Source organism: Zalophus californianus, chromosome 3 (genome assembly GCF_009762305.2).
Source record: "Zalophus californianus isolate mZalCal1 chromosome 3, mZalCal1.pri.v2, whole genome shotgun sequence".
Taxonomy (NCBI): Eukaryota; Metazoa; Chordata; class Mammalia; order Carnivora; family Otariidae; genus Zalophus; species Zalophus californianus.
Window position 1 is genome coordinate 120214116 of NC_045597.1, and position 27272 is coordinate 120241387.

Here is a 27272-nt window from a genome sequence, read left to right on the forward strand (position 1 = left end):
TTTAAATTGTCAGGTAAAAATGGATATAACTGCATTTTCTAAAGTGAACAGTTACAGTGGCATGAGGGATAGAAATTTCACCAAAACTTTAGATTTAACTAGAGGTCAAGTATTCAAGTGTATCAAAATATCCAATTAATTTAATTATCATGTGGCTTAATGGTTAAATGCAAATAAATCTAACCTCTCTAGAAAATAAATCTAGACCTACATCTGTCCATGTATATTTTCACAAAAAGGTGAGGAAAAAACTAACTGGTTACCGTTGAATGTGATTTATGAGCAAGTGTCTCTTGCTTCTTTGTGGAAGAAGAGTCATTCATATTTTATATAGTGATTATATATAATTTATTTTTATATTCTCCCCTGCCCCACTTCACTAATCAAAATAAGAAGCTCTTAGTATCATTATGTCCCTTGCATTTTTGTTAGTGACCTCTTCTAGTGGATCTGGCAATCTAGTAGATTACTGACCAGTATGAGACTTCTGTGTCATTCAAAAAGTTGACTTCTCCAGCACTGACATTTTTAACTTTCCTATTCTTCCTGTTCCTCCATTCCTCCTAGTATCTCTACTGAAGAATGCATTGAGCATCTAATACCTGACACAGTGTTGGATACTAGGGATGCCAAGGTAGATAAGAGCTCCCTTAAGAAGCTTATTCCAATCTGATATGTGTTTGTAACTGCAGCGAATGGACAAATAGAAACTGTGTCTTAGAGGCACCTGGGTGGCTCAGTCAGTTAACCAGCTGCCTTCGGCTCAGGTCATGATCCCAGGGTCCTGGAATCGAGCCCCATATTGGGCTCCCTGCTTGATGAGGAGTCTGCTTCTCCCTCTCCCTCTCTCTGCTGCTCCCCCTACTTGTGCTCTCTCTCTCTGTCAAATAAATTAATAAAATCTTAAAAAAAAAAGAAACTGTGTCTTAAATTCAGGTGCAGCTGGTTGTGCTTTTGCATATGCTCTCTACCCACCCCAGAATGTGTCTTTCTCACATGGTAGACAGGGACCGTGTAACAAACTACTACTTGTTTTTCGAGACTAGGTTTAAACATAGAGGTTGAGTGGGTTGATCCTTCATTCCATTGCCATAGCATCTTGTCGTTCAGCATGTAGAAGAGTACCTGGCAGAAAAGAGATGTTTAATAAATTAATAAATGTTAAGTGTTATTACTGAATGAAGTTAATTATGCATGTCACTGAGATATTTATAGTACTAGTGGGTGAGAAATGTGGGTGTATGTGCCTATGCATACGTGTGTGTGTGTGTGTGTGTGTGTGCATGACAATATGGTATATTTCAAAGACATTAAAGTAGAAAAATCAGGAAAGATTTCATACATTTAATGGCATTTGATTTGAGCTTTGAATATGAGGAATTATGTCAAGAGGTGGAGAGATGAGAGGACATTTCAAGTATTTGATACATGGACCAAGTAATATGTCTGGAACATAGTAATTTTTTTAAGATTATTTATTTATTTATTTGACAGAGAGAGAGCACAAGCAGGGGGAGTGGCAGGCAGAGGGAGAGGGAGAAAGCAGGCTCCCTGCTGAGCAAGGAGCCTGATGTGGGACTCGATCCCAGGATCCTGGGATCATGACCTGAGCCGAAAGCAGTTGCTCAACCAACTGAGCCACCCAGGCGCCCCTAGAACATAGTGATTTTTAATGGGAAAGCCATCCATTCAAGAAAATTGGAGCAGATGGGCTCCTGGGTGGCTCAGTTGGTTAAGCGACTGCCTTCGGCTCAGGTCATGATCCTGGAGTCCCGGGATCGAGTCCCGCATCGGGCTCTCTGCTCAGCAGGGAGTCTGCTTCTCCCTCTGACCCAACCCCCTCTCATGCTCTCTCTCTCTATCTCATTGTCTCTCTCAAATAAATAAATAAAATCTTTAAAAAAAAAGAAAATTGGAGCAGAATAATGTAGAGGTTAAAAAGAATAGCATGGAATTGGAGGGCTTGACTTTACACCTTTACTACCACCGTGTCTTGTCATGTGACATTGGACAAGCTATTTCCCCTCCTAATACCTCAGTATCATTATCTATCATATGAGAAAATGAAGGCTACGTACTTCATAGAATGGTGGAGAGAATTACAATATACATAGAAAATACTTTGGATATAGCATATATCTTTTACTGTGTGTTGTAGTTATTGTTAAGAGTTTTTAAAGAGATAAAACTATAACGGACACTTAGTGTTTGAAGGAGCTAGGAAGATATGCTGGTAAGTTTTGGGTTTGTTTCTTATTTCTTGTTTAAATTTTATTTATTTATTTTGTTTAAATATCACATAATTTAAAAGCTACTAGGCCCTGCCTCCTGATACTCTCACATTAGAGGTTAGGATTGCAACCTGTATATTAAGGGGACACAAACTTTCAGTTCATAACCCCATACAAAGTGGATATGAATGACATTTTTTAAAGTACAGTTCTAGGAATATCTTTAAAAAAAACAGGAAATAATGTAAGCATTTAATTATTGTAATTTATATGTAACAGTTTTTAAAAGCTGATGTGTGTTATTGCTTTAGACAATATTTAAAAAAGTTTTCTTCCCTATGACTAGAGATAATGTTCTTCAAAATAATTAAATTCCAGCATTATCTGAAAAATGTTCTTTTTTTTTTTTAAGTGAGAACTGTATTACATTTGCCCTTTGAAAAACATCTTTTCTGATGTCAGTCTTATAATATGGGGTATTCCCCAACAGTAATTTGGTTCCATTATATTTACATCATTAAGATGTTTTAGAAGCTAAAAATCCTATTTTAACAGGAGAAAACTATAGAAGGAATAGATTTAGGTAGTTATTGTTCTGGTTCTGTAATTGTCAGTGTAAGGAAACATGTTTTAATTGGTGCCATACAGGAAAAGAGAAAGAGATACTCTCAAAATGGAACATTTCCACTGTTGGGTTAAGGAAATGATAATCAGTTGAAAGTGTATTGGTCAAATCCTGGAATGCTTCTGTATGAAGTGGGAGTGGATAGCTGATTGTAGTGCCTTGTCAACACAGCAGAGAGGTTAATTGTATTTCAAGGGAAGTATTTGCTACTGTAAAGCCAGTCACATTTGTGCAGGGTACACCATGTTGACAGTGCCAGGCATTACTCTGTTTATATTATATGTACTAATGGGCCTTCCACTTATTTCAGATAAATGTGGACAACATGGTCTATGTCAAATTAATAGAAACCAAAAATGCAAAAATTATTTCATTTGCTTGGGAGTTATTTCTGAGAAATGGGGTGATCACTAAAGAATCAAAATATATCTAAAAATGACCTTTGAGCTAATTGGAACCCCAATAATGATAATTATAATAGCTACCAATTGTTGAGCCTCTGTTATTTACCAGGTAATATAGTAGACCCATTAAATAGATCATATAATTTGTAATTGCAATAACCTTATAAATTATATATCTTTATCCCTTATAACTGTCCATGTTTTATAGCAATTAAGGTTCAGATAATTTCAATAATATGCCTAAGGTCTTACTAATAGTGTGTGGTTAAAACCACAGCAACCTCAATATTCAAAGCCCACGTTCTTTGGCTTAATATAAGCTTGAGTCTCTTAAATACGTTTTCAGCAGTATGACCATGAATTATCTGTCATATTTTCTACCTGCCATTAACTCTTCACACCTGCATTTATATTCCTTTTTGGGAGTCTAACATTTTCTTTGTTGTCATTAAAAATCTATTTTCCTTTCTTTTCTTCTTCTGGAAACCGAGAAACCTGAAGTATTACATTTGAAATCTTTGTTGCTAAGTTTCTTATTGACATTTTATTTTCTAACAAATGTAATTGGGTTTTTCTTCTTCCGTTTATCTTTTAATCTTTTTAGAATTTTTTGACCTAGCTTGAGCAATAATGGCAAGCTTATGTCTGCTAACACATTGTAAGACCAAGTGCTGTAAATAATAGAGGATAATATTGGGTTGAATGCATGCCAGAAACTTGTACTCTTCTCTAAAAGTGTCTGAGCAGAATATATTGTGCTTTAAAGGGATTCCATCTACTTGAAAACTGCAGTTTCTGGAAGCAATTTATATATTCTTAATAGCTTTGCAACCTATATCCCAGAGGAGCCTGATGCCATAACCTTAGTATTATTGAACAGTGGTGTACACAGTGTCTTTGTTTTATAAACAAGATAAAAAAAAAACCAAACATCATATACTTCTTCAGAAAGTTTATAGTTTAAACTTGGGTTCAGCTCAGTGCACCACAACAGAGACCAGGCAAAGAATGCCAAGTAAGCCTTACAGTTATGGTAGCTTGGGGGATGGGCAAAATTTTGGGAGTACTGCAGGGAAGAAGTGGCTACAGACTTTATTTAGTAATCCTCAGAGCAAAAAACGTAGGGCAGTCTAGGAAACTGCTGGGGTAATAGCACATGCTACACATGCTAAGCTGTTAGTCGATTCATTTATAAAAACCACTGCCGAGAAAAAAAAAAAAAAGACAAAAAGACAGATTTGATGAAGAAAAACAATGTCTTATTTGGCTAAAATTTGCAAGTGTATGTGTGTGTGTGTGTGTGTGTATGCATATAAATGAAACTTGTAGCATAGTCAGGTAACCTCCATTTAGGGACTCTTCTAGAAGAAAATAAGCAATATTTATTGCACATGCAATTTATACATATCACTTAATTTTATTTAATCCTCACAATATCTATGTAAAATCAGTAGAGTGGGCCTTAATTTACAGATGATGAAACTGAGGATTAAAGAGATTTAATAGTTGTTTTAAAGGTCACACATTAATTAGTAGCAGAACTGGGGTTCAAGTACTTCCTCAGAGTTGTGAGAAGTCAAGATAACATGTACAATGTGCTTAGAAAGATTCTTGGACCCAGTGAGCCCTATAGGAATATTACTTGTTATTATTGTTACCTATCATCATTACTACATGGCTTAATTAAAAGAGATTTTCTCTTTTTTTCCCTTTTGTTTAGTGCACACATAAAACACAGCCACCCTAATGGGAGTTTTCTTTCTTTCTTTCTTTTCTTTCTTTCTTTCTTTCTTTCTGTATTTTCTTTCTTTCTTCCTTTCTTTCTTTCTTCTTTCTTTCTTTCTTTCTTTCTTTCTTTCTTTCTTCTTTCTTTCTTTCTTTCTTTCTTTCTTTCTTTCTTTTTTTTTTTTTTTCTTTTTTCTTTTTTTTTTTTTTTTTTTCTTTCTTTCTTTCTTTCTTTCTTTCTTTCTTTCTTCTTTTCTTTCTCTCTCTCTCTCTCTCTCAGCAACTTCTACATTAAGGTTTAGATAAATCCTCTGCTGTGCAGAAGTTATTGATTATTTGATGTTTTCTGTGTCACAGCATTCAGACATTCCTCTTGGCCTGTGGTTATATTGTGTTTAACCATCTCATACCCACCTCATGTAGGCGACCATTTCTGACTAGCAGAAACAACAGAGAATAACTGAATTGGTGGCATTCTGAAAGTTTCATTAAGGACTTGTCAAATAGCAACTCGCTTTGCCATTTTCACTTAAAAAGCTCTCAGACTTGTTATTTGAATGAGTGTTCAGTTCAGTTAAAGAGAAACTATACAGGTAGAATCAAGAAGGGGGAAAGTCAAAAGGAAAAAGGTTAGACTCCGTTGCCTCTATCATTTTAGATCAACACACTAGTGCTGGAATACATTAAGCAGAAATATATAGCTTTTTTATCTAAGAATTAATGCAGAGAATACATCTTTTTTCACAAAATGTTTTTCATCTGAGGATCAAAAGTCCCAGCTATTTCCAGTAGCAGCATCTGTTGCTTTACCATTTTCCACAGAGATGAGCTCGTGTTGATTTTCATCACATTTGTTCAAGTCTGGAACCTGGTTAAAATACGCAAACAGCCGCGCTGCCGGTTAAGAGTTGCAGTCACATACTACCCTGTGAATAATGCTATTTACCTACCTGCATTTATTTCGATTCAAATGGCATTTGCAATTATGAATCTAAGCATGGATTATTTAAAAATGATTTAGAGTAAGAAGCATAAGATAACGCAAACTACAAGGAAGAATACTATGTTACACACATATTCTTAGGAAACATAATTATATTTACTTTAAATCTTTTCAATTGTATTTTATTTTTTAACATCATTTTGGGAAAACTTTTGTAAAAAGAGGTAGTCTGTCAATTATGTGTTATCTTAGAACATTGTCTAAACTGCAGATTGACCATCAAAGGCATTTCTCTGTTATCCAACTTACAATGCTTTAATATCATTATCCATATGTTAACTTCACATTAATATTCTGAGTTGAAACCAGATTTAAAAGCTATGATGCTGGATACAAAAATACTGATTCAAAGGGACACATGCACCTTGATGTTTATAGCATCATTATCAACAATAGCCAAATTATAGAAAGAGCCCAAATGATGAATGGATAAAGAAGCAGTGGTATGTGTGTATACATACATACATATATTTTTTTTGGTCATTTCTGCATTGTATTTTTTTTCAGGGGTTGGGGGGGTAGGTGAGGAGTATGAGTAGATGCCTCAGTGTCTTGGATGCAAAAGACACCACAAAGAACTGGGTGGAGGAAGACTGCTTTCCCTGTCTGTCTTGGTCAGTGTCTCCTTGTCCTGGGAAGGGCCTCCCTGCTTTGACTCTTGCCCGCTCCCTGTCAAGTCCACAATGTCCAGGTCACGTAGGAGGAGCCTGAATGGGGATTAAACCACGAGCAGTTTTATTTTATTTTATTTTTTAAAGATTTTATTTATTTGACAGAGAGAGACACAGCGAGAGAGGGAACACATGCAGGGGGGAGTGGGAGAGGGAGAAGCAGTCTTCCCGCGGAGCACGAGCCCGATGCGGGGCTCTATCCCAGGACCCCGGGACCATGACCTGAGCCCAAGGCAGACGCTTAACGATGGAGCCACCCAGGTACCCCCCACGAGCACTTTTAATGGTCTGGTTTTCTCCCCGACACAATTTCCCCACTGTTAGTATTACTATTACTACAAGAATAAAGAATCCCTGAAAGCCTATCCCCTCCTCTCCCTTGGGCCCCCCTTGACAGGACTTACCCCTACCAACCCCCCTGGATATTTGGGTAAAAAAAATAAATAAATAAAAGTGAAAGGCACTGCAGGGGCGGGGGTAGGGGTCTCAAGTGCCAGGGAGTCTGAGGGGTAGTGCAGGGGCAGGGCCAGGCCCTTGGGGATTGAGAAGTGTCCTGAGGGCTGGGCCTAGAATGTATTATGCTAAATAAGTCAGTCAGAGAAAGACAGATACCACATGATTTCACTTATGTGTGGAATTTAGGAAATGAAACAGATGAACATGGGAGAAGAAAAAAAGAGAAGCAAAGCATGAAACAGACTCTTAAATATAGAGAACAAATTGAGGGTTGCTAGAGGGGAAGTGGGCAGAGGAATGGGCTAAATGGATGGTGAGGATTAAGGAGGGCACTTGTGAAGAGCACTGGGTATGTAAGTGATGAATCACAGAATTCTACTACAGAAACTAACATTATATGTTAGGTAACTGGAATTTAAGTAAAAACTTAAAAAAGGAAAAAAAATCTTAAAATAAATATGATGCTGTTGAATTGGAAATGTTTATATTTGTGTGCCTACATCTAATGAAAGTGTAAAAGAAACAGCAGAAAACAAACGAGGGTTAAAGTGCTGGCAAATGTTCTTGGTATAATTACTAAAGTATTGTCATGGGTTTAGTCACCTTGCTGCAGGGCTTTTTAATACCACCCCAAGCTTCTACACTCAGTCTCCCAAGCTACTACAGATACTTAGGTGGAAAATAAGAAACCCTAAAAATTGGGAATGTGAGTAATGTACGTTTTTCTATATTTTATTTTATTTTTTTTTAAAGATTTTATTTATTTATTAGAGAGAGAGAATGAGAGATAGAGAGCACGAGAGGGAAGAGGGTCAGAGGGAGAAGCAGACTCCCTGCTGAGCAGGGAGCCCGATGTGGGACTCGATCCCGGGACTCCAGGATCATGACCTGAGCCGAAGGCAGTCGTTTAACCAACTGAGCCACCCAGGCGCCCCGTTTTTCTATATTTTAAAAAATTTTGAATATTTAACTGACATTTCCAAAAAGGGAATTGCTATCTTATATCTAGCCATTTTTGAATTTAACTTTCTGTATTGCTAATATGGCACAAATTACTAATATGTCAAAATTCCCCACTTATGTTAATGCAGTAACACTAATTTTCAGAGACAATAGGAAATGCAAACGATCACTACAGAACAGTAAACCCAGCAGTCATTATTAAGCACTGCCTAAATACCAAGCACTGTTTTGTGCCCTTGTCCCAAACTCTCTACACTCTTATGAGAGGATACTACTCTGCTTTGTAGAAGAGAGAACGGAAGCTCAGGGAGTTTCAGGTAATTTTCACAAGCTACTTAAGTAATAGAATTGACAGCCAAATTTATATACTTTTCAGTTTTATAAAGATGCTGCCTCACAAGTATCACAGTTTGCTACGGAGGGAAGTTAGTTAATTTCATATAGTAGAATAAAATCTCCCCACCATACTTTTCAGTCAGAATCATCCACTGGCTTTGAGTAACAATGCTTATGGGTATTTGTATGTGAACAAATGTTTGAAATACCCACTGACATTGTACCATAAGCACCTTAATAATCGATGGCTTGTTTCCCCAAAGTGAAAATTTTGTAAGACTTTATTTCCCCCACTTTTCCCCACCATTTAAATTTCTCTAGTGTTTTTTTCTATGATTTCTGATAACTTCACAGGAAACAACTCAGGGTAAGGATCAGCAATGTGGTATGTTAAAATGACAAATAATGGGGACAGAATTTTGATTTTTAATTTCATCTTCCTTTCCCAATGTAAAAAAAGTCACTAAAATGAAATGAGCTAAGACGGTGATAGTAATAAAATTTTGTTTCAATATTTATTCACTTACTGTTACAAGTAATTGAACAAAGTTTAGGATCTGAATTTACTTCGACTATTAATATATGCATGGATATATAGTGACCAAAGGACAAACCTACAGACCTTGTTATGCTGTGTTATGTTGACTGTGTACCCTTACTTCAGGTAATTCTCTCCACCATCAATTCTCAGTGGAATAATATTTAAAAATTAAAATGGGGTTATAAAGGAAGTACTACTACTTAGCAATAAATATACATTTATGGTTTTTTTCTTAAATTTAAATTAATATCCTGGGCTGGAAAGATCCATAAAGAATTTACAAGAGTGATTGCTTTTGGAGAGAAACAAAAGGGTACTTCTTTGAACAAATATAGGGTACTTATTTATTTATTTTATTTTTTGTAACTTAATGGGTAGGTACGTTGATAGTTGTCATTTATTCTAGGTACTTTGCTAGATCTTTAAACTATTCAAGATAAAGTCCAGTGACTATATCAGGATATACATTTTTGAATCTTTTCTGAATAAGTATTGATCTGTAATTTTTTTCATGAAATAGAAGCTAGAAAATTGTTTGAAAAGACAGTTGCTACTGTCTAAGGCTTACAAATTACTTTTTAAACTAGTTTTGTTATCCCATATATAAATGTTTCCGGGAACAATTCCTGATAAGATGTTGACTGTGAAGACTGGTATTTGGCCTGTATCAGATTTTCAGTGTGACAGTTAATTGGATAGGTTGTTTAGAATGGGGTTCCTAACTAAAGTAACAGAGACATGATGGCAAAGTAAAAAGAACAACCAAATCAAACCAGAAATTAGAATAATACGGTACTTTTTTCTACAGCTTCCTAGAGCTGTGGCCAAGGAAGGTCAAGGGTTAATCATTTCTCTGAGCACCATATTCCTTATCTTTAAATTGGACATAGGAATATTTTCTTATTAGGATGATATTGAGAATCAGAAATAATATACAGATAGCACCTAACCCAGTGCCTGAGATATGATCCGCATTCATCTTCTGCATCAGTTATTTTTAAAACGTCTGGAAAAGATGGTATGTAAGTGTAATAACTGCTTCCTTGGTGATATATACAAGGCAAGATTTTGGAAAGATTCAAGGAAGAAATTATCTTCAATACTGCTTTTCAGTTATGCATTTATCCTAATTTCAGGTATTCTTTGTGTGATCACTAGTCAGGGGGAAAGATGGAATATCCCTTTATCCAGACTATTCCAGGCTTAAACACAATGGAAATTATTTATAGGCTGACACTGGGAGAATAGAAATGTACGCAGAAAGACTGTCATCGTTTGGTTAAATTATACTTAATTTTACAGAGGTGCATTTTTACAACATGTCTATTATTTTACGCTTTAATAGGCTCTACTAGAAGTCTGATAGTAAAAGTGGAAGAGAGTGAATTTTACAACTTACAGAAAATTATATCTTTTGGCTAAAATAAGACTGAAATTTGATAATATGTTTTAAGTGTATTCATTTACTTCCAGTGTTCACGTCTAGATCAGAGGTTGACTGATTTAATAGTAACCCACTCTAAATATATAATTTGTGAAGAGAATATAGTTGAGTAAAAAAAGAGTAGCATGAGGTAAATGATACCCAAATAACATGTAAATAGCAAAATTTTAGATCTGATATCCAGCATCCAGGCTCAGAGATTCCCATAGCAGGAATACAGCTGGAAACATCACGTTGTCACAGATTACTCATTTTAGCATATGGATTCCTAAGACTCGAGCCCAAGTTCCTTCTAGCCTTAAAGGTCCAGAAGAATAGAACCACTGCGATGACCTTCCATTATCCGGTATAAAAATATTTTCAACTTTCTTTTTTTTTTAAAGATTTTATTTATTTATTCATGAGAGACAGAGAGAGAGAGAGAGAGAGAGAGAGGCAGAGGGAGAAGCAGGTTCCCAAGGAGCAGGGAGCCCGATGCGGGACTCGATCCCAGGATCCTGGGATCATGACCCGAGCCGAAGGCAGACGCTTAACCATCTGAGCCACCCAGGCGCCCAATATTTTCAACTTTCATTAATTAAGCAAATACTTGGGATAGTTATATTTGCTCCCCATTTAATAAGACATTATATGACACATTTTACATTTTTGTATGTTATTTGATTTCGTGTTCAGCCGTCCTGTGATACAGGTATATTCAGTCTTCTTTACAGAAGAGGGAAATGATACTTAGTTAAGTATCTTTCTTAAGTTTACACAGTGGTGAAGTTTGGATGCGAAGTCAGGTCTGTTTCATATTATCACATGGCTTCGTGAACAAGGGAAAATGATTTTGTGATTTCTCTACTTCTTCTAGAGACACATATGTTCTGCAATTGGTCTGTGCCATTTTTACTTTTGGTTCATGGATGCAAAGCAATTAATTAGGCCTCGATGTACTGCCCCCCAAACATGTACAGTAAAGGCTCCCTGTATTTTTCATTGGAAGAAAGTATATGTATCAAAACTATTAACATGAAAAATTTTAACATATTCTTTTATTCAGTTTACTTAGACAAACAGTTCAAAGCTTAAATAAGAAAGCAAAATGAATTCCTTAGGTCAAACTGGCTTTGTATTTCCTTCTACTACGCATAATTTATCAAAGATTTTCTTTTTGCTTATAGGGATGACTTGTCAAGCTCGAACATCTTACACTGAAGATGAAGTTCTTTGGGGTCATCGTTTTTTTCCTGTGATTTCCTTAGAAGAAGGGTTCTTTAAAGTCGATTACTCCCAGTTCCATGCGACATTTGAAGTCCCCACCCCACCTTATAGTGTGAAAGAACAGGAGGAGATGCTCCTTATGTCATCCCCTTTAATAGCACCAGCCATAACTAACAGCAAAGAAAGACATAATTCTGTGGAATGCTTAGATGGACTAGATGACATTACTACAAAACTTCCATCTAAACTGCAGAAAATTACCGGAAGAGAAGACTTTCCCAAAAAACTCTTGAGGATGAGTTCTACAACTTCAGAAAAAGCCTACAGCTTGGGAGATTTGCCCATGAAACTTCAACGAATAAGTTCAGTTCCCGGTAACTCAGAAGAAAAACTGGTATCGAAAACCACCAAGATGTTGTCTGACCCCATGAGCCAGTCCGTGGCTGACTTGCCACCAAAGCTTCAAAAGATGGCTGGAGGAGCAGCGAGGATGGAAGGGAATCTCCCGGCCAAACTGAGAAAAATGAACTCTGATCGATTCACATAACAAAACACCCCCATTGGCATTATTTGCTGTTTGATTTAGTAATAGTCCAATATTTGGCTGATGAGGTAATTCTCGAAGGAATCCGAAAGGTACATTTCCCACCCCCCCCAGTCATATATGCTTATTTGAGAACCCTTTCTTCCCAAGTATTGCCACTGTGCAGAAAGCAAAAGTTATGTAAAGGGAAGACATCCTAAGAAAGTTCTTATTAACGGGCATGTATTATCACATCAAGCATGCAATAATGTGCAAATTTTGCATTTAGTTTTATGGCATGATTTATATATGGTATATTTATATTGTATATTATGGAAAAAAATATATATATATTTAAAGAGGTGGTACTCTTCACGACATTTCTAACATATATATTAAGCCAAACATGAGTGGATAGTTTTCAGGGCGATAAAACTATATATATGTGTGTGTGTGTGTGTGTGTACACACATATATATATATGTACACTCACACACACACACACACACACACATACATACATACATATATATATCCGATAAAATTGTGATGTTTTGTTCAAACTTGTAGTTCTTGTGCATGTTTACTTTATTAGGCTAGGAAGGCTTCTGGCATTAATTATTAATACCAAATATTTTAGCCTTAAATTATTTGTCATTTTAAAATCTGATTTAATGTTTTCTGCTGTTTAAGGTCCTGGGAGGTTATCAATTGTACTTTATATGAGGGAGTCACACAAGTCTATGCTATTTTTGGCCCCGCATAAATATAACCATTATATATTTAACTTGTAAATTTTAGAGCATACCAGTATGCTAAAAATTTCTTATGATTTTTAAAAGTTGCTAGTACTAGGGAAAAATTGGTTAATTTGAGAATTGGTCCTTTTCTGGACTACTTGAAGTCTGGAAATCTGTTTTGTATATGATCTAACACAAACATGAGCTATGAACAAATGCTGAATCACTGTAATCATCAGTAGCCAACTTACATTGAATATATCAGAATCTGCTTGAAATTACATAATTAATGTTCCCTGTTTCAAACTGAGTCAATTGGTAACATTTCCACTCTTTTTCTGAAATTTCTGTCAGTTTAAAAACCAATAATTTATTTTGAGGAGATACAACAACACAATGAAACAGATGATAAATATTTATGCTTAAAATATGTATGTCTAAATGAGTCTCTTTTTTAATGCTGTTCTCTTGTTTGTGGCATTTATTGTATCAGGACAGACTTTTTCCCGCATCTGGGGAACCTATCCCACCCATGCCTGTCACTCCATTCAGGAAGAATGTTCTGTATATACCTGAGAGAATTTTAAATTAGATGAATTGAAGATATTTTACCCATGTGGGCTTTTTTTGTTTGCTTGTTTGTTTGGTAAACACTGACTTTATGGGTGTCTTGGATCCCTGGCCTACCAAAGTAATTTTAGCAGTACTATTTTTCTAACCCCAAGGTCTGATACTTATTACTCATTAGTGGAAATAAAAAAAAAAAAAAAAAAAAAAAAAAAAAACTATTGCTCAGAAGAACACCTACAAAATAAAGATTTGGAATGCAGAGATTTTTATGAAAATTTATAAGTGTTCCTTATCAAAATATCATGGATTTTCCTATAAAATTTCTTTGGGCATTGCATTGTAAGTCTCTCCAGAATTAAGCTATTTCTCCTTATTAATATCTAAATCCTTAATGGCTGGTTTGGGCTCCCATCATTTCCCATTTTTTAGCAATCCTGTGATGATTTTCTTATTGGAAAATGATTACATCAACAATTCTATCATAACTTCAATAATACCTTCTGGCTACCTCTGTATCAACCAAATTTTGTAGGTGCAAACATATCCCAGGGAACTGTTACTGGCAAAATGATCAACCTTGAGCATTCATCCACTGTGAATAGAGCTAGTTGCTCTACCCCTTGATCCCATTTGCTGGTTATAGAAAATGAACTAATAGCAGAGAGAGAAGGGGGTCTAGGGGGCATGAGACATTTATTATCAGTGGAAGAAACTCCATAGATCATTTAGTCCAAACACTTAACACTAAACAGAGCCATAATTTAATTTGAGGAGTCATTCTATTGTCTTTGGTACCAAGGAGAATATGGGACCAAAAACAAACTCTCTGAATGTATTCACTCATTCATTCAACAAAATTTTTGCATGCCTTTTATGTCCTAGGCAGTTTTAGGTCCTGGAGATTTGGCTATGACTAAGTCAGAGGAGGTCGCTGCCCATTTGAACACTGCGTATTGTTAGGAGAGTGGGGAGGGGCCCTGTGGAGACAGAACACAAATGAGATCATTTCAGATACTCAAAATATCAGTTTAAGGTAAGAAAAACAAGACATCAAAATGGAAAATGACTAGGTGGACTAAGAATTGATTATTTTAGAAGAGGTGACCGGCTTAGGGAGGGGGTGATATTTCAACAGACATCTGCGTAATGAGAAAGAACCACTGTTGCCAAAATTAATTTTTCTCAGTGATGCTATTCCTTTATCTTTTCCACATATGTATGGGAAAGGTATGATTTCTGCATGTAATTGCAGTTTAGCGCGTATTGCTAAGTTGATCGGAGGTCCCAGTTTCCCCGGGGACTGGAACGCAGTTTATACCTCTTGTATCTGTGTAATTAGTAATAGCACTCCCTTTCACTCTTCGAATGTCCTGGTTTGGATGATACATTATATGGTGACTCAATGTTTTTGTTGAAACTAACTAAATTATGAAGTCTGATATATTTGGATAAAAATAAAGAATTGCTTTTTCTTCTCTTTTTGCTGATTTTTTTGACACTGATCATTCCAAGAAAAATCATCTCCGTCTCGTATATTTCAGCCTCCAGGACTTCTTATCAAAGTGATTTCGTGTAACATTTGTTCGATCTGTATGTGACATGTTTTCTCAGCAGTGAAAAGTAATGAGTTTTATTGACTGCATAAAACATAAATCTCTGGTATTTCCATTCCAGGAAGTTACAAGAACTCAAATCAAATAGAATAAAAGTCAACAGAAGCCAGGATAATTGTCAGCCCACCAATGTGGTGACTATTGGAAAGCAAAATGTAATTATGTTCATTGAACTGAGTAACTCTACTTACCAACTGGAAACTAGTCCCTTTTGTGGGATTTTCATGGTATAGCTCCTGTCATGGTAAAATATTTCATTCTATTTATCAAAATGATGTGAATAAAAGAAATATGATTATTTTAATAATGTCTATCTTCAATTGAAATATTCTTCTCAGCAATATGTGAATAGTTTTGTAAGTATATACAAATTAAAAATAAGGATATTTTATCATTAGTTATTTCTGAAAAATCCTTTTGTGGCTTTGAATTCATCCATATATAGCTTTAAATCCTAAGAAAGGTATTTAGTTGTCTCAGTACTGAAGAGCCTGTTTGATTAGAGAGGATGGGCCAAAATGGATTATTTCTGTTGCAGAAAGAATGAGATTATGGAGAAGGTGGCTTATATTCTATCTGTATTATGAAAAATTTCTACAATTCCATACTATGAAGAGAGTTCAGCTTGACTGCACAGCAACTCTGTGGGCTCTACTTCAGAATTTGTGCTTGAATTACATTGTACATAGTATTCAAATTAGAATCAAGCTAATTGCATTTTCTGGCATGCAATTAATTATTTAAATGTGCAAGGTCATTTAGGTTACACAAATATAAATTCATGTATTCAATACTGCAAATTCAGTTTTATAAAAACTATATTAAACTTTCAAAACATGACTAGGTTTAATTTTTACAGTGTGCTCATCATTTTTCCACTTTCCAACAGTGAATTACTCTTAGTCCTCGATTCAGTTTATCACGAGACTCTTAACTCCTAAAAGACGATTCAATCCATCACAACTCATTCCTGGAGGGTTACTTTCGTTTTTATTCTTTATTGGTGAGATGCTTCAGTGGTATGGACCCTGCACATAATAATGCAGACTATTTCCGACCTGCATTTCTTAAAGGAATCTTCGGGACCATCCTGTCCTTCGCTGAATCAGTGTTTCAAAAGTCATAGTAAGTAAAACAGATAAATACATAGTTTTCCGAATTTTGTTTAAATATCAAATCACCTTTTTAAAAAGTGTTGAGTTATTTTTCCTAAAAATGTTCCTTAAAAAAAGCATGTTCCTAATTTGGCATCAGACGAGTTCTGTGGTATGTAATGTGTCCAGCTCCCTGGCACCGCATAGCAGTAATTTTAAAAAGCCAAGTTCCTGAAGCTTCTGGCCTAGTGGAGTTCAAAGAATGTGCTCCTCATCATTCAGTAAGTAGAATTTTTTTTCTCCAAATTCTGATTTTTTTACCTGAAAAGTTGCCTTGAAATCATGGCTGTTTCAGAATATTTGGGCTGCACATGATCAGTGGATGCTATAAACAGCATATACGGTAAGGCCCATTAGCTCCTCACTGCTTATTACAAATCACATCCTTAGCCCCTTCTTATTCTTTCCCAGCTCCCTGTGTCAATCACTCGCGTGGCAATTTGCACGCATTATTTGAATCTTTACAATAATTCTGCGTGGTAGAGATTAGCCCCATTTCACGCTTGAAGAAACTGATTCTCAGAGAGGCTGTTGAGCCAGTTTTTAGTTAAATTAAATCCACAAACACGAGTAGTCCCTGCTCTCTGGGTGGTGCTGTTGTTATTTATATGCAAATCTCTAACCATTCTTATAATGTTTCTTCTTGAGTTTCCATTGGGGGGCATTATCTATTTACTTTTTACTGTGGTAGATAAAGATCTAGTTCAGTTTCAACTCCTGCTACCTACTATACCTGCACCACATCCACCCTACCCTAAATTTCCAATAGTGTTAATTTTTTTATTAATTATCAGTGTTTTCATTAGTGCTATTACAATTGAACTCATGTGTTTTGATCCTTTTTTTCACCCTTCACAGCATTTTCCCCCATAAGGTTAATAATTGTCTTGTTTTTTTCTTTGCTTATTTATATGTATACTTGCCATTAATTCAGCCACAGTGTCTTTCCCAGTTAGAAATACTTTCCTATTAATTCATCAAACACATTAATATTTGAACAATTTTATCTTCTTGAGGAAATCTCTCCCAAAGCATTCTGACTTGCTAAATTACGTGAATTTAAGTCTTACTGTGCTGCTTTTGTCTTGGGATCTCCTTTTATCATCATCCTGGAGGATTCCTTTCCTTACACTCTCTGTTTCATGGAACACAGGTTTTCATCTTTCTTGGTTTACTCTTTTTAGTGCAGCACGTTTTCTAGAAGTTTCTGAGAAAGAAAATATGGCAGTGAACTTTTTGAGTCCTCAAGATCTTGAAATAAATTAATCTTTTCCTCATAATTAATGTTAATAGTTTGACCTCGTGTAGAAATTTCTTTCCTTCTGAATTTCAGTGACAATGTTGCTATGAAGACGTGTGACGCCATTCTGAGTTTCAGTCCCTTGTATGAAGCATTCCTCTCCTTCAAGGTTTTAGAATATGCTGGTCTTCCACAGTGTTCTAAAACTTCAAGACGATCTGCCTCAGTATGAGCACATTTTAGTCCATTTTGCAGTGCCCTTTCAATCTGGAAACTCATATCCTTCAGGGAAATTTTCTTAAGTTGTTTCTTTATTCCCCACCATTTTCCTTTTTCTCTCTTTCTAGGGTTTTCCTTATTTGGATGTAAGAATTCTTAGAATTATGTTCTAATAGTCTCATAGTTGCACTTTTGTTATCGCTGCATTTTTTTCTCTACTTTCTTGAAGATTTTCTTAATTTTATCATCTATGACCATTTATGTCCATTTATTTGATTTTATTTATCTTCCGAGATTTTAGTTTATTGTATAATAATTTTAATTATCAAGATTTTTAAAAAAAATTTTGGTTCTCCACATGTTTCTTTTTTTAAAGGTTTTTTTCCTTGTATCATGGATAAAGGATCTTAGGTCTTTCGAATTATTAATTGTAGTGTATTTTAAATGTTTTCTTTTCTACATTCTGTTTCTACTATTTTTTAATATGTGTTTTTTAGTCTATTTTCCAGTGGACCAATTACAAAGATGATTGAGGCTCTGTGCAAATGTATGGGGTAAGTCCAACCACCCTCTTCACTGTTGAGTGACAGGTTTGTACTATGTACCTGAAGTCAGAATCTTTGGGCTGCTTCTTTAAGGTCAATAACATTGCCCCGATAAGATTCTTTTAATCACCTCTTTGCAGAAGGGGTACCTGGTGACCAGTGTTCTGAGAGCCACGTGAGTTCAGGAAAAGATTATCTTTATCCCTGGATTTCAGAACAGCATCCTCATTCTTAGTTGTGTGTAGGTTCTGAATTCTAAATACTGTCTTCCCCTCAAACAAAAATAAATCTTCAGTTCTTTTTACCAGGGTGCGGAAGGGACAGTTAACAAGTTGACTTGATTAGAACAAAGGAAAGCGTGCCTTTTCCTCACATCTTTGCTCTGCTATGCCTTTAAAATCCCCCTAAAAGCCTTCTGTTTCAGTGTTCCAGGAAGCTACAGAGATTAATGCTTATATTTGATCTGCCACTTTGAGAAGAAACCCTAGTTAACTGTATTAGTTTTCTATCACTGTTATAATGAATTACCACAAATTTAGCAACATAAATAATACAAATTTATTATTTTATGGACTATAGATAGAAGTCGAGCAGGGGTCTCACTGGGCTAAAATCAGTATGCTCCTAGGGATGCTTTTCTTTCTAAAGGTTCTAGAATAGAATTCATTTCTTTGATCTGTCCAGTTTCCAGAGGCCACAGTCTTGGCTGGTTTCCCCCTCCTTCCATCATTAAAATCAGAAAAATGGAATCTCTCTGTGCTTTTCCTCCATGAACACATCTTGTTCTGACTCCTCTACCTTGGTCTTCTACTTTTAAAAACCACTGTGATTACACTGGGCCCACCTAGATAATTCAAAATAAGCTTCCCATGTCAAGGTCCTTTATTTAATCATATATGTCAGTCCCTTTTGCCAAGTAAGTTAACATATTCACAGGTTCCAGAGATTAGGAGGTGGACTTGAGGGGTTATTATTCTGACTACCTCACTTTTCTTATTTATCGTCTTTTATCTAAAGAGAATATAATTTGAACAAAAATACTTTCTTCCTCAAATCTAAATATATTTTTCTGTAGATTTAAAAATAAGGGCAGGCATTTATTTTCATTAATAACATCCTTCCATGTGAGGAAACATATTTAACAAGACATTACTTAATTATTCCCTTAGGAATCTATTTTTGTCATAGTCTGTGAGCAAATGTCTGACCAGGTATTATTTTATAGTTCTTCATAGAGAAGCAAAAAACAAAAAACAAAAAACAAACAAAACAAAATAAAACAAAAGCAAAACGGTTTCATGAAATAGAATGAAAGTAGCACCCATAACTTCAATGTCTTGAACATTGTATGTCAAGCTTGTGTTTGACGTCAAGGCCACTGTTTTCTTGGCTGGTCACCCCACCCCATGATCCGCAAACAATATAATATTAAGGGTTTATTTAAGTTTCAGTAGATCAACCTACAAGCTGGTGTCAGTATTTGTTGACAGATAAATATTACTATGCTACATAGACCCTTAAAATGTCCGAAAGCTTGTAACCTAGAAATTAATTTTAGAAATAAATCCCATTGTATTTTAACCAAAGGATCAATGAACTGCATGCAGAGACTCTGGATGGGCCCTTGGGCACTGGCACTTTGATCAGGTTTAAATTTTAGTGGCTAACCAAATGAGAAGGGCAAAATGGAAAATGTCACTTAGATGCAGGTTTATTTTTGTAAATGAAGCAGATAGCCTGTCCTCCACCCTATATCCCATTGTGAAGTCTAATGAGATTTATGGCTTCCTTTCTTATTGAACGTTCCTAAATAAATGTTATTTTTATTATCCACTTTTATCTCTTTCCCCTCTTCACTGCTAAAGTGACTTCTCAGTTTTATATAAAAAGCTATATTAAGGGGAAATTGTGCACAGAATGAGACAATTATGTTAATAGAGTCATATTTTTATAAGCCTGTATAAGTTTGACTCTACTCGCTATTTCCCTACACATAAGATCTGTAGTACGATAACATGTTAACATTACATTCTGGATTCATTTTTCACATTATCCACACCTTTACCTAAAATATCTAGATTTGGATATGTGACTGAACTGGTTGTCATCCAGCCAGTTTATTTTGTTGTTGTTGCTGTTATTTTTTTTTTTTTAACTAATATAAGACTCATCATGTTTAACACAGGCATTTTCCATTCTGGACCACTTACAGAGTTGATATTCAGCTATAAAGAAGACATCAAGTGCCAAATATTTGGTAAATTGAGATCTATACCATGATGGGAATATATAGTTTCTTTTTAAAAAAAAGTTAGAATTAATTATAAGCTCTAGTCTTGTTAATATCTGGTTAAAGTAATTATTGATGACCAAGCTGGAGGGAAAAAATTGCTTCAGGAAGTATGCATTATATATAGTCTTGAAGAGGGCAGTTCTCTCCAGAGATGAGAGTCAAAATGTTGGTTGCAGTTGAAATGGAGCACAAACTGCGAATGACCAGTATTCATATCAATCATCTATTATTAACCAGTAAGTTATGTTTTAGTCACCGGTTACATAATTTATTTGGTTTCTTTCCCTACTAAAACTTGTCCTACTAAATTCTCCAATCTCCTACTAAAACTTTCCAATTGTCCAACAGCCTTTTTATATAGGGGGAGCTCTTGCTTGAGAGTTATGGACTGATAATTAAAATATACTGTCCTGAATGTTTTGAAACATAACTGCACAGGGTACTGTGGGGGCTTGAGAAAGAAGGTAGAGCAATTCAGACCTGTGTGGGTGGGAATGGGTGAAGTTAAAGAAGGTGGGAAGATCTTCAAAAGTATTTTGCTGTAAGTAATACTAAGACTGTTCACAGAGATTTGAGGAAATTACATAGATAATGAAAAGGAGGAGAAGTAAAGGAAGCCATGTGTATAGATTCATAGAGTTTAGAAACCTTATTATGGTTTGCAAATATAAGTAGTTCAGAAAGACTAGAACATGGGATGTGAGAAGTGGATTAATATGGAAGATAATTAGAAAGGTAAGTAGAGACCCATTCATAAAATATATTATAAGCCACAGAAAATAGTTGGGTTTTTATGTTGAAAACAACTTCTAAAATTTTAAAAGGATGATGGAATCAGATACGTATTTTAAAAAGTTGGCTCTTCCAACATACACTATGGAAAAATGAACTCCCCAATTTCCATTCCCCTGAAACCAATATATTTTTCATTAAACTTTATTTATAGCTTATATCCCCCAGAAAAAAGAATTTATGAGGCTTACAAAATGTTATAGGAAAATATGCATAAAACCAAATACACAAGAGAGATGAGAAAAAAAGCAAAAAATATAGTCTAACTGTAAAGATTAATATAGATGGTATAACTGAATGTAATATTTCATTCCTGGCAGGTAAGAAAAAAAAGGAAATCATTTTATGTGGTTTCCTTACCTGAAAAGGAGAAAACCAACAATTCTCCAAAGAACCAATAATTTCAGATCTTTTTAGATCTCATTAGACTTTCACAAAATGTCTCTTTATTCAAGCACTGCAATCAAGCACTCCAAATTACCTGAACCATTCCCCAAAGGAAAAGTGTTATTTGAAAGTTTATTTCCTCTCTTTTCCTTCTTTTGTTACAGTTAAGTGCATTAAATCAATTTAAATAACAATGGTAAAATGTAAATTGTAAAGAAGAAAAGATTGAAAACAACAATTCTGATATTGGAACACTTGTTAATCTGGAGGTGAAGCAGGTACAAAAACTAATGATGCAATGTATAGTGACTAACATAACATAATAAAATAAAATTTTAAAAAAAGTGAATCACGTACATGTTTCAGAAAAGTAACTCCTATTCATCTCTGCTACAAGATGGAATAAAAAAAAATACCCAATGTGGGCAAATAAATTGGAGTCTTCTGACATAATATCATAGGTTTTCCATTATTTATATTTTAATAATTAATGATTCACTGGTTAAATTACTAGAGCTTAAAATGTATGCAGTAAAATATATTTTTCCAGTAACTACTTGCATAGACATAAAAACTTGTTATCACCTCTCACTAAGTAATAAATGATTACACATTCACCCTTTCATTCAGCCTAGGGGTTCAGCATAGTGACCCATCAATGTAGACCACATGTGGACTGATATTCATATATAAGCCACATATATTTTCACCCCTGTAACTGTGTGAGCTTTGACGAGATGAAAATCAGAGTTGCCCCTTTACAATTTTAACTTACAGGGCGCCTGGGTGGCTCAGTTGGTTAAGCGACTGCCTTCGGCTCAGGTCATGATCCTGGAGTCCCAGGATCGAGTCCCGCATGGGGCTCCCTGCTCAGCAGGGAGTCTGCTTCTCCCTCTGACCCTCCCCCCTCTCATGTGCTCTCTCTCTCTTATTCTCGCTCTCTCAAATAAATAAATAAAATCTTTAAAAAAAAAAAACAATTTTAACTTACAGCTAAGTTCTCACATCTATGAAAGAAAAATGAAGGCATAGCTAATCAATGGTGTAGATAGATTTCGATCTCCTCAAAATCAGAGAGAATCAATGGGAATGTCAGTAGAAATTGAATTGAATTGACCACCCTAATCAATATCTGGAAAATGAGCACCAATACAGTGTATATTCTTTGAGTTGGTTGGTTAGGTTAGACATGTGCCAACCTCTAATCCAGTCTCTCGTTATAAACTCAAGTTTAATTTATATCTAGTAAAAAATTAAACATGGGCAGATACATTTTGGTATGATTAACAGGTTTGTTTTCAGTTTTCTCTCAGAAAAATTCCTCAGTGTAGAGGCTTTCTTGGAGGAAATTCATTTATGGACTTACCTGAAAATGTTTACTGACAGCTGACTTGGCAAAAACCAAAAAAGGAAACAATACTGAAGAAGCTAGTCAGCCAAACTCCACCTCAGAATAGTTTTTAAAAAAATCTAAGCTGCCAAATCACTAAGCCAAGTGTTTATTTTAATTAGTGTTAGAATTCATGTCTATTCAATACGTAAAAACTAACTAGATTATAGTTTCAAAATAATAAATGACCTAATATCTTTTGGTATACATATATTTATATACATTTCCAGAAAGTTTGAAATGTGAAAATTATGCTCTTTGTTTGAGAGGGAAGAAAGAGGCAACAGTTATTATTTTAGATGCCTGCATTCACATCTATGTGATTTCAAAATAAATATGCAAGTGAAAAAGAGGATATGAAAAATAGATAAAATACTCCGATCCTTTTTTTTAACACATTAGGAGGACTATTTTGTATTTATCTACAAATGAGACCCCTCAGATCATAGAATAATTTCAGTTCAGTCTAGAGGAGGAAACTAATATTGTAATGGAGAAAATTCAGTGACTCTAGTCTGCACACAGACCTCTGTGTAAACAATCTGGATGGTTCAAAACCGTTCGCTTCATGCTGTGGCTTAAATTGTCAATAATTCTTTTTGGTAAATTGGATGACATCTTAATTGCCAAACTGTAGAACAATTTTCTTTTCCATAATCATTTTCCAAATAGAAGTTAATGTCATGCCAGTGAGGATATATCATATTTTCTTCCAGAACTATGGTACAAGAAAACATTCCTCAGGTAATAATGGGTGTGTGATTACAGTTCCACCCATCCTGGCAGAAGGTTTTAGTTACAAGCCCACTGAACTCTTCCTTAATCCTCATTCCTTTCATTATCAACACAATGGTAGCTTCTAACAGAAAAGATTCAGTGTAGTTGCTGAGTGCTATTTTTCTGATAAAGTCTAATTAAAATGACTCTTGTGGTCTTCCAGTCTTGGGTGAGAAATATATGGGCCTGCTTATCTTTGATTAATAATTAGGTTATGCAGGGCGCCTGGGTGGCTCAGATGGTTAGGCATCTGCCTTCGGCTCAGGTCATGATCCCAGAATCCTGGGATCTAGTCCCGCATCGGGCTCCCTGCTCCTTGGGAGCCTGCTTCTCCCTCTGCCTCTCTCTCTCACTCTCTCATATGAATAAATAAATAAAATCTTTAAAAAAAATAATTAGGTTATGCATTATAATACTCTCTACTTAGAAGTTAATATGATCAAGACAGGTAAGAAATATTACTTTCCTTGGGGCTATAGGATTCATGGCAGCTTGCTTCTTCAAAGCCCGGAAAGGACAGAGAGACAGGTGCCACAGGTTTTATGTGTCACATGTATGTAACCATCTAAATCCATCAGCTTTGCCACACTCATTCTGTTTAAGCCAGCCACAGGTCCTGCCCACACTCGAGTCTGGGGATTACATTAAAAGCATTGATAATAGGAGATGGGGATCACATGAAGAATTTTTTTCTGTCTGCCTAGGAGACTATGATAATTCTGAAATAATTTAACAATTTGAACAGATAAATTCCTCAAGTTCTAGGCTGACAGGAAATTGCCAGAATATGTCCTCTGCTCTTCTCTCCATCTTTAAAAAAATATCAAATATGAAATGTGTAGCACTCCACACAAACCTCCAGGTAGCTCAAGAATTACATTGTTATTCAGTCGTATAGAAGTTTTGAGATTTATAAAATGACTTGAAGAGGAGAACCTATACCCTCTGAGTCAGATCTTACCCATGATGGTAAGTGAGACTTTTATTGGAATACATACATACATTACATATATATATTTCTATATATATATATCTATATATAAAAATATATATATTCCACCTAATCACCGCTAAACAGATATACATATATAATTTTCTGTTTATTCTCAAATTAATATGTTCCCTTCCTTATATCCCTTATGAATATCTGCCCCTTTTATTTATTGTGTACTTATTTTTATTTTACTCTTTCTCTGCTTTTTAGATTCCTTTTTTTTTTTTTAAAGATTTTATTTATTTGACAGAGAGAGACACAGCGAGAGGAAACACAAGCAGGGGGAGTGGGAGAGGGAGAAGAGCAGCTCCTCCGCTGAGCAAGGAGCCTGACGTGGGGCTCGATCCCAGGACCCCGAGATCATTGACCTGAGCCGAAGGCAGATGCTTACCGACTGAGCACCCAGGCGCCCCTGCTTTTTAGATTCTTAACCACAAAGACTCTGAGGTAGCCTTTTAAATACAAAGAATTGCAAAATTTAAATAAATTATTTTAAAAATCAAACACAAGAACATGACCGAACGAACTAAAAGGACAGAGAAACGAAACAGAAATATGTGGGCGCCTGGGTGGCTCAGTTGGTTACGCGACTGCCTTCGGCTCAGGTCATGATCCTGGAGTCCCGGGATCGAGTCCCATATCGGGCTCCCTGCTCAGCAGGGAGTCTGCTTCTCCCTCTGACCCTCTTCCCTCTCGTGCTCTCTATCTCATTCTCTCTCTCTCAAATAAATAAATAAAATCTTTAAAAAAAAAAAAGAAACAGAAATATGTGACTTAAAAGGTCTTACCTTGTGTTTTAACTGGACTGAGAATTTGGGCTGACTTTGCAGGCAAAATGATATGAGGGACAGTTATTTTATTTATTTTTCTACAGGAAAATATGGCCTTATGTATTAAAATTAAAGGTATCTCCATCTGTAGTCAGCGTTTTCACTCCTCCATACATACACTAGAGAAATTCAGGCACATTCATGCCAGGATCCATGAAAGAATATTCACAGTAGCGTTGTCCATAATTTTGAGAAAGCAAAAACCCCACATGTCCTGCTATGGTAGAAAGGAAAAATAAATTGTAAGTCTACGTAATTGAATTCTATAAAGCAATGAAAATAAAGGAACTAGACCACAGATAACAATGTGGATTAATCTGGCAAGCGTAACATTGTATAAAAAAGAAAAGAAAAATGAAAATTAACTTCCCACATGCATTTTTGCAAAGGACAGCTTGACAGATCCCATAGATGAAGTCGTCAATTATACTCTCTACAACCGGTTACAGAATAACTAGGCTCATGTAGTTTTATCCCATAGCCTGCCTCTGTAAGTCAGAAAACATAACAGCCACCACTACCCCTACCACCACAAGACCTCACAAACTAAAATATGAACATTTTAACACCCTTATCTGGATAACAATTGTGATACTGCTTTTCCCATAAAAATAGCCAATAAGATGACAATTTTTTTTAAGATTTATTTATTTATTTGACAGAGACAGACACAGCAAGAGAGGGAACACAAGCAGGGGAGAGGGAGAGGGAGAAGCAGGCTCCCTCCTGAGCAGAGAACCCAAATGGGGCTCAATCCCAGGACCCTGGGATCATGACCTGAGCCAAAGGCAGAAGCTTAACCAGCTGAGCCACCCAGGCACCCAAGAAGATGACAGTTTTTGCTCACATTCGTAGACTAAACATTATCCTCTTTCCCAAAAACAAAACGGCATTTATCCTCTATGCTTTGAATTTGTTTTTGGCATCTTCCGTAAGTACATAGATTATACAATGCCTTCATCAAAAGGGAATGATTTTTTCCAAGAATTATTTCTTTGATAATTTAGGCTTTTCATTTCCCCTTTAAATCATATCTTATAGAAGAAACTCCAGGATCAATACAAGCCTGTGCATACACAAGTCCACTCTATCATGGAATTCAATAATTACTTTCAAACAGCAAGCATTTTTAACATTGACTTAATCAGCAAACATATCTCTTTGTGGTAAGGTAAAAGCGCAATTAAACTTTAAAAAGTTTAGTTCAATGTTTAGTTCACTAGTTTTTTTAATGTTATGTATTTCCTTTTTAATCTTTTTGAAGTAAAATTGGCACACAATATTATATTAGTTTCAGGTTACTGCATAGTGCTTTGGCAATTACATACATTACAAAATGCTCACCTGTGAAGAGTGTAGTTACAATCTGTCACCATATAAAGTTATTATAATATTATTGGCTATATTTCCTATGTTGTGCTTTTTATCCCTGTGACTGACTGACTTTATAACTGGAAGTTTGTACCTCTTAATCCCCTCCCCTATTTCACCCATCCCCCAAATCCCAACCCCCCTGGCAACCACTAGTGTTTATATTTAGTGAGTCTATTTCTGTTTTGTTCTCTTTTTTTTTTTTAAACAAAACAACCTATGAGTGTGG

At 35.5% G+C, this 27272-nt stretch overlaps 1 protein-coding gene across 4 annotated transcripts in view; it reads left to right on the top strand.

Annotated features, from left to right (window-relative positions):
• The window catches only part of KCNJ3 (potassium inwardly rectifying channel subfamily J member 3), a 154433-nt gene extending 138387 nt beyond the window's left edge, over nucleotides 1–16046 (top strand). For 2 of the 4 annotated variants that reach the window (XM_027591157.2, XM_027591156.2), the window contains one exon: nucleotides 11566–15335. In XM_027591157.2, the coding sequence (XP_027446958.1) occupies nucleotides 11566–12152 (587 nt within the window). In that variant the 3' untranslated portion in view covers nucleotides 12153–15335. Of the gene's footprint in view, nucleotides 1–11565; nucleotides 15336–15940 lie in introns of those variants that run through there. The other 2 variants (XR_003519375.2, XM_027591159.2) reach the window with 2 other exon arrangements.
• The last annotated feature ends 11226 nt before the right edge of the window (nucleotides 16047–27272 follow it).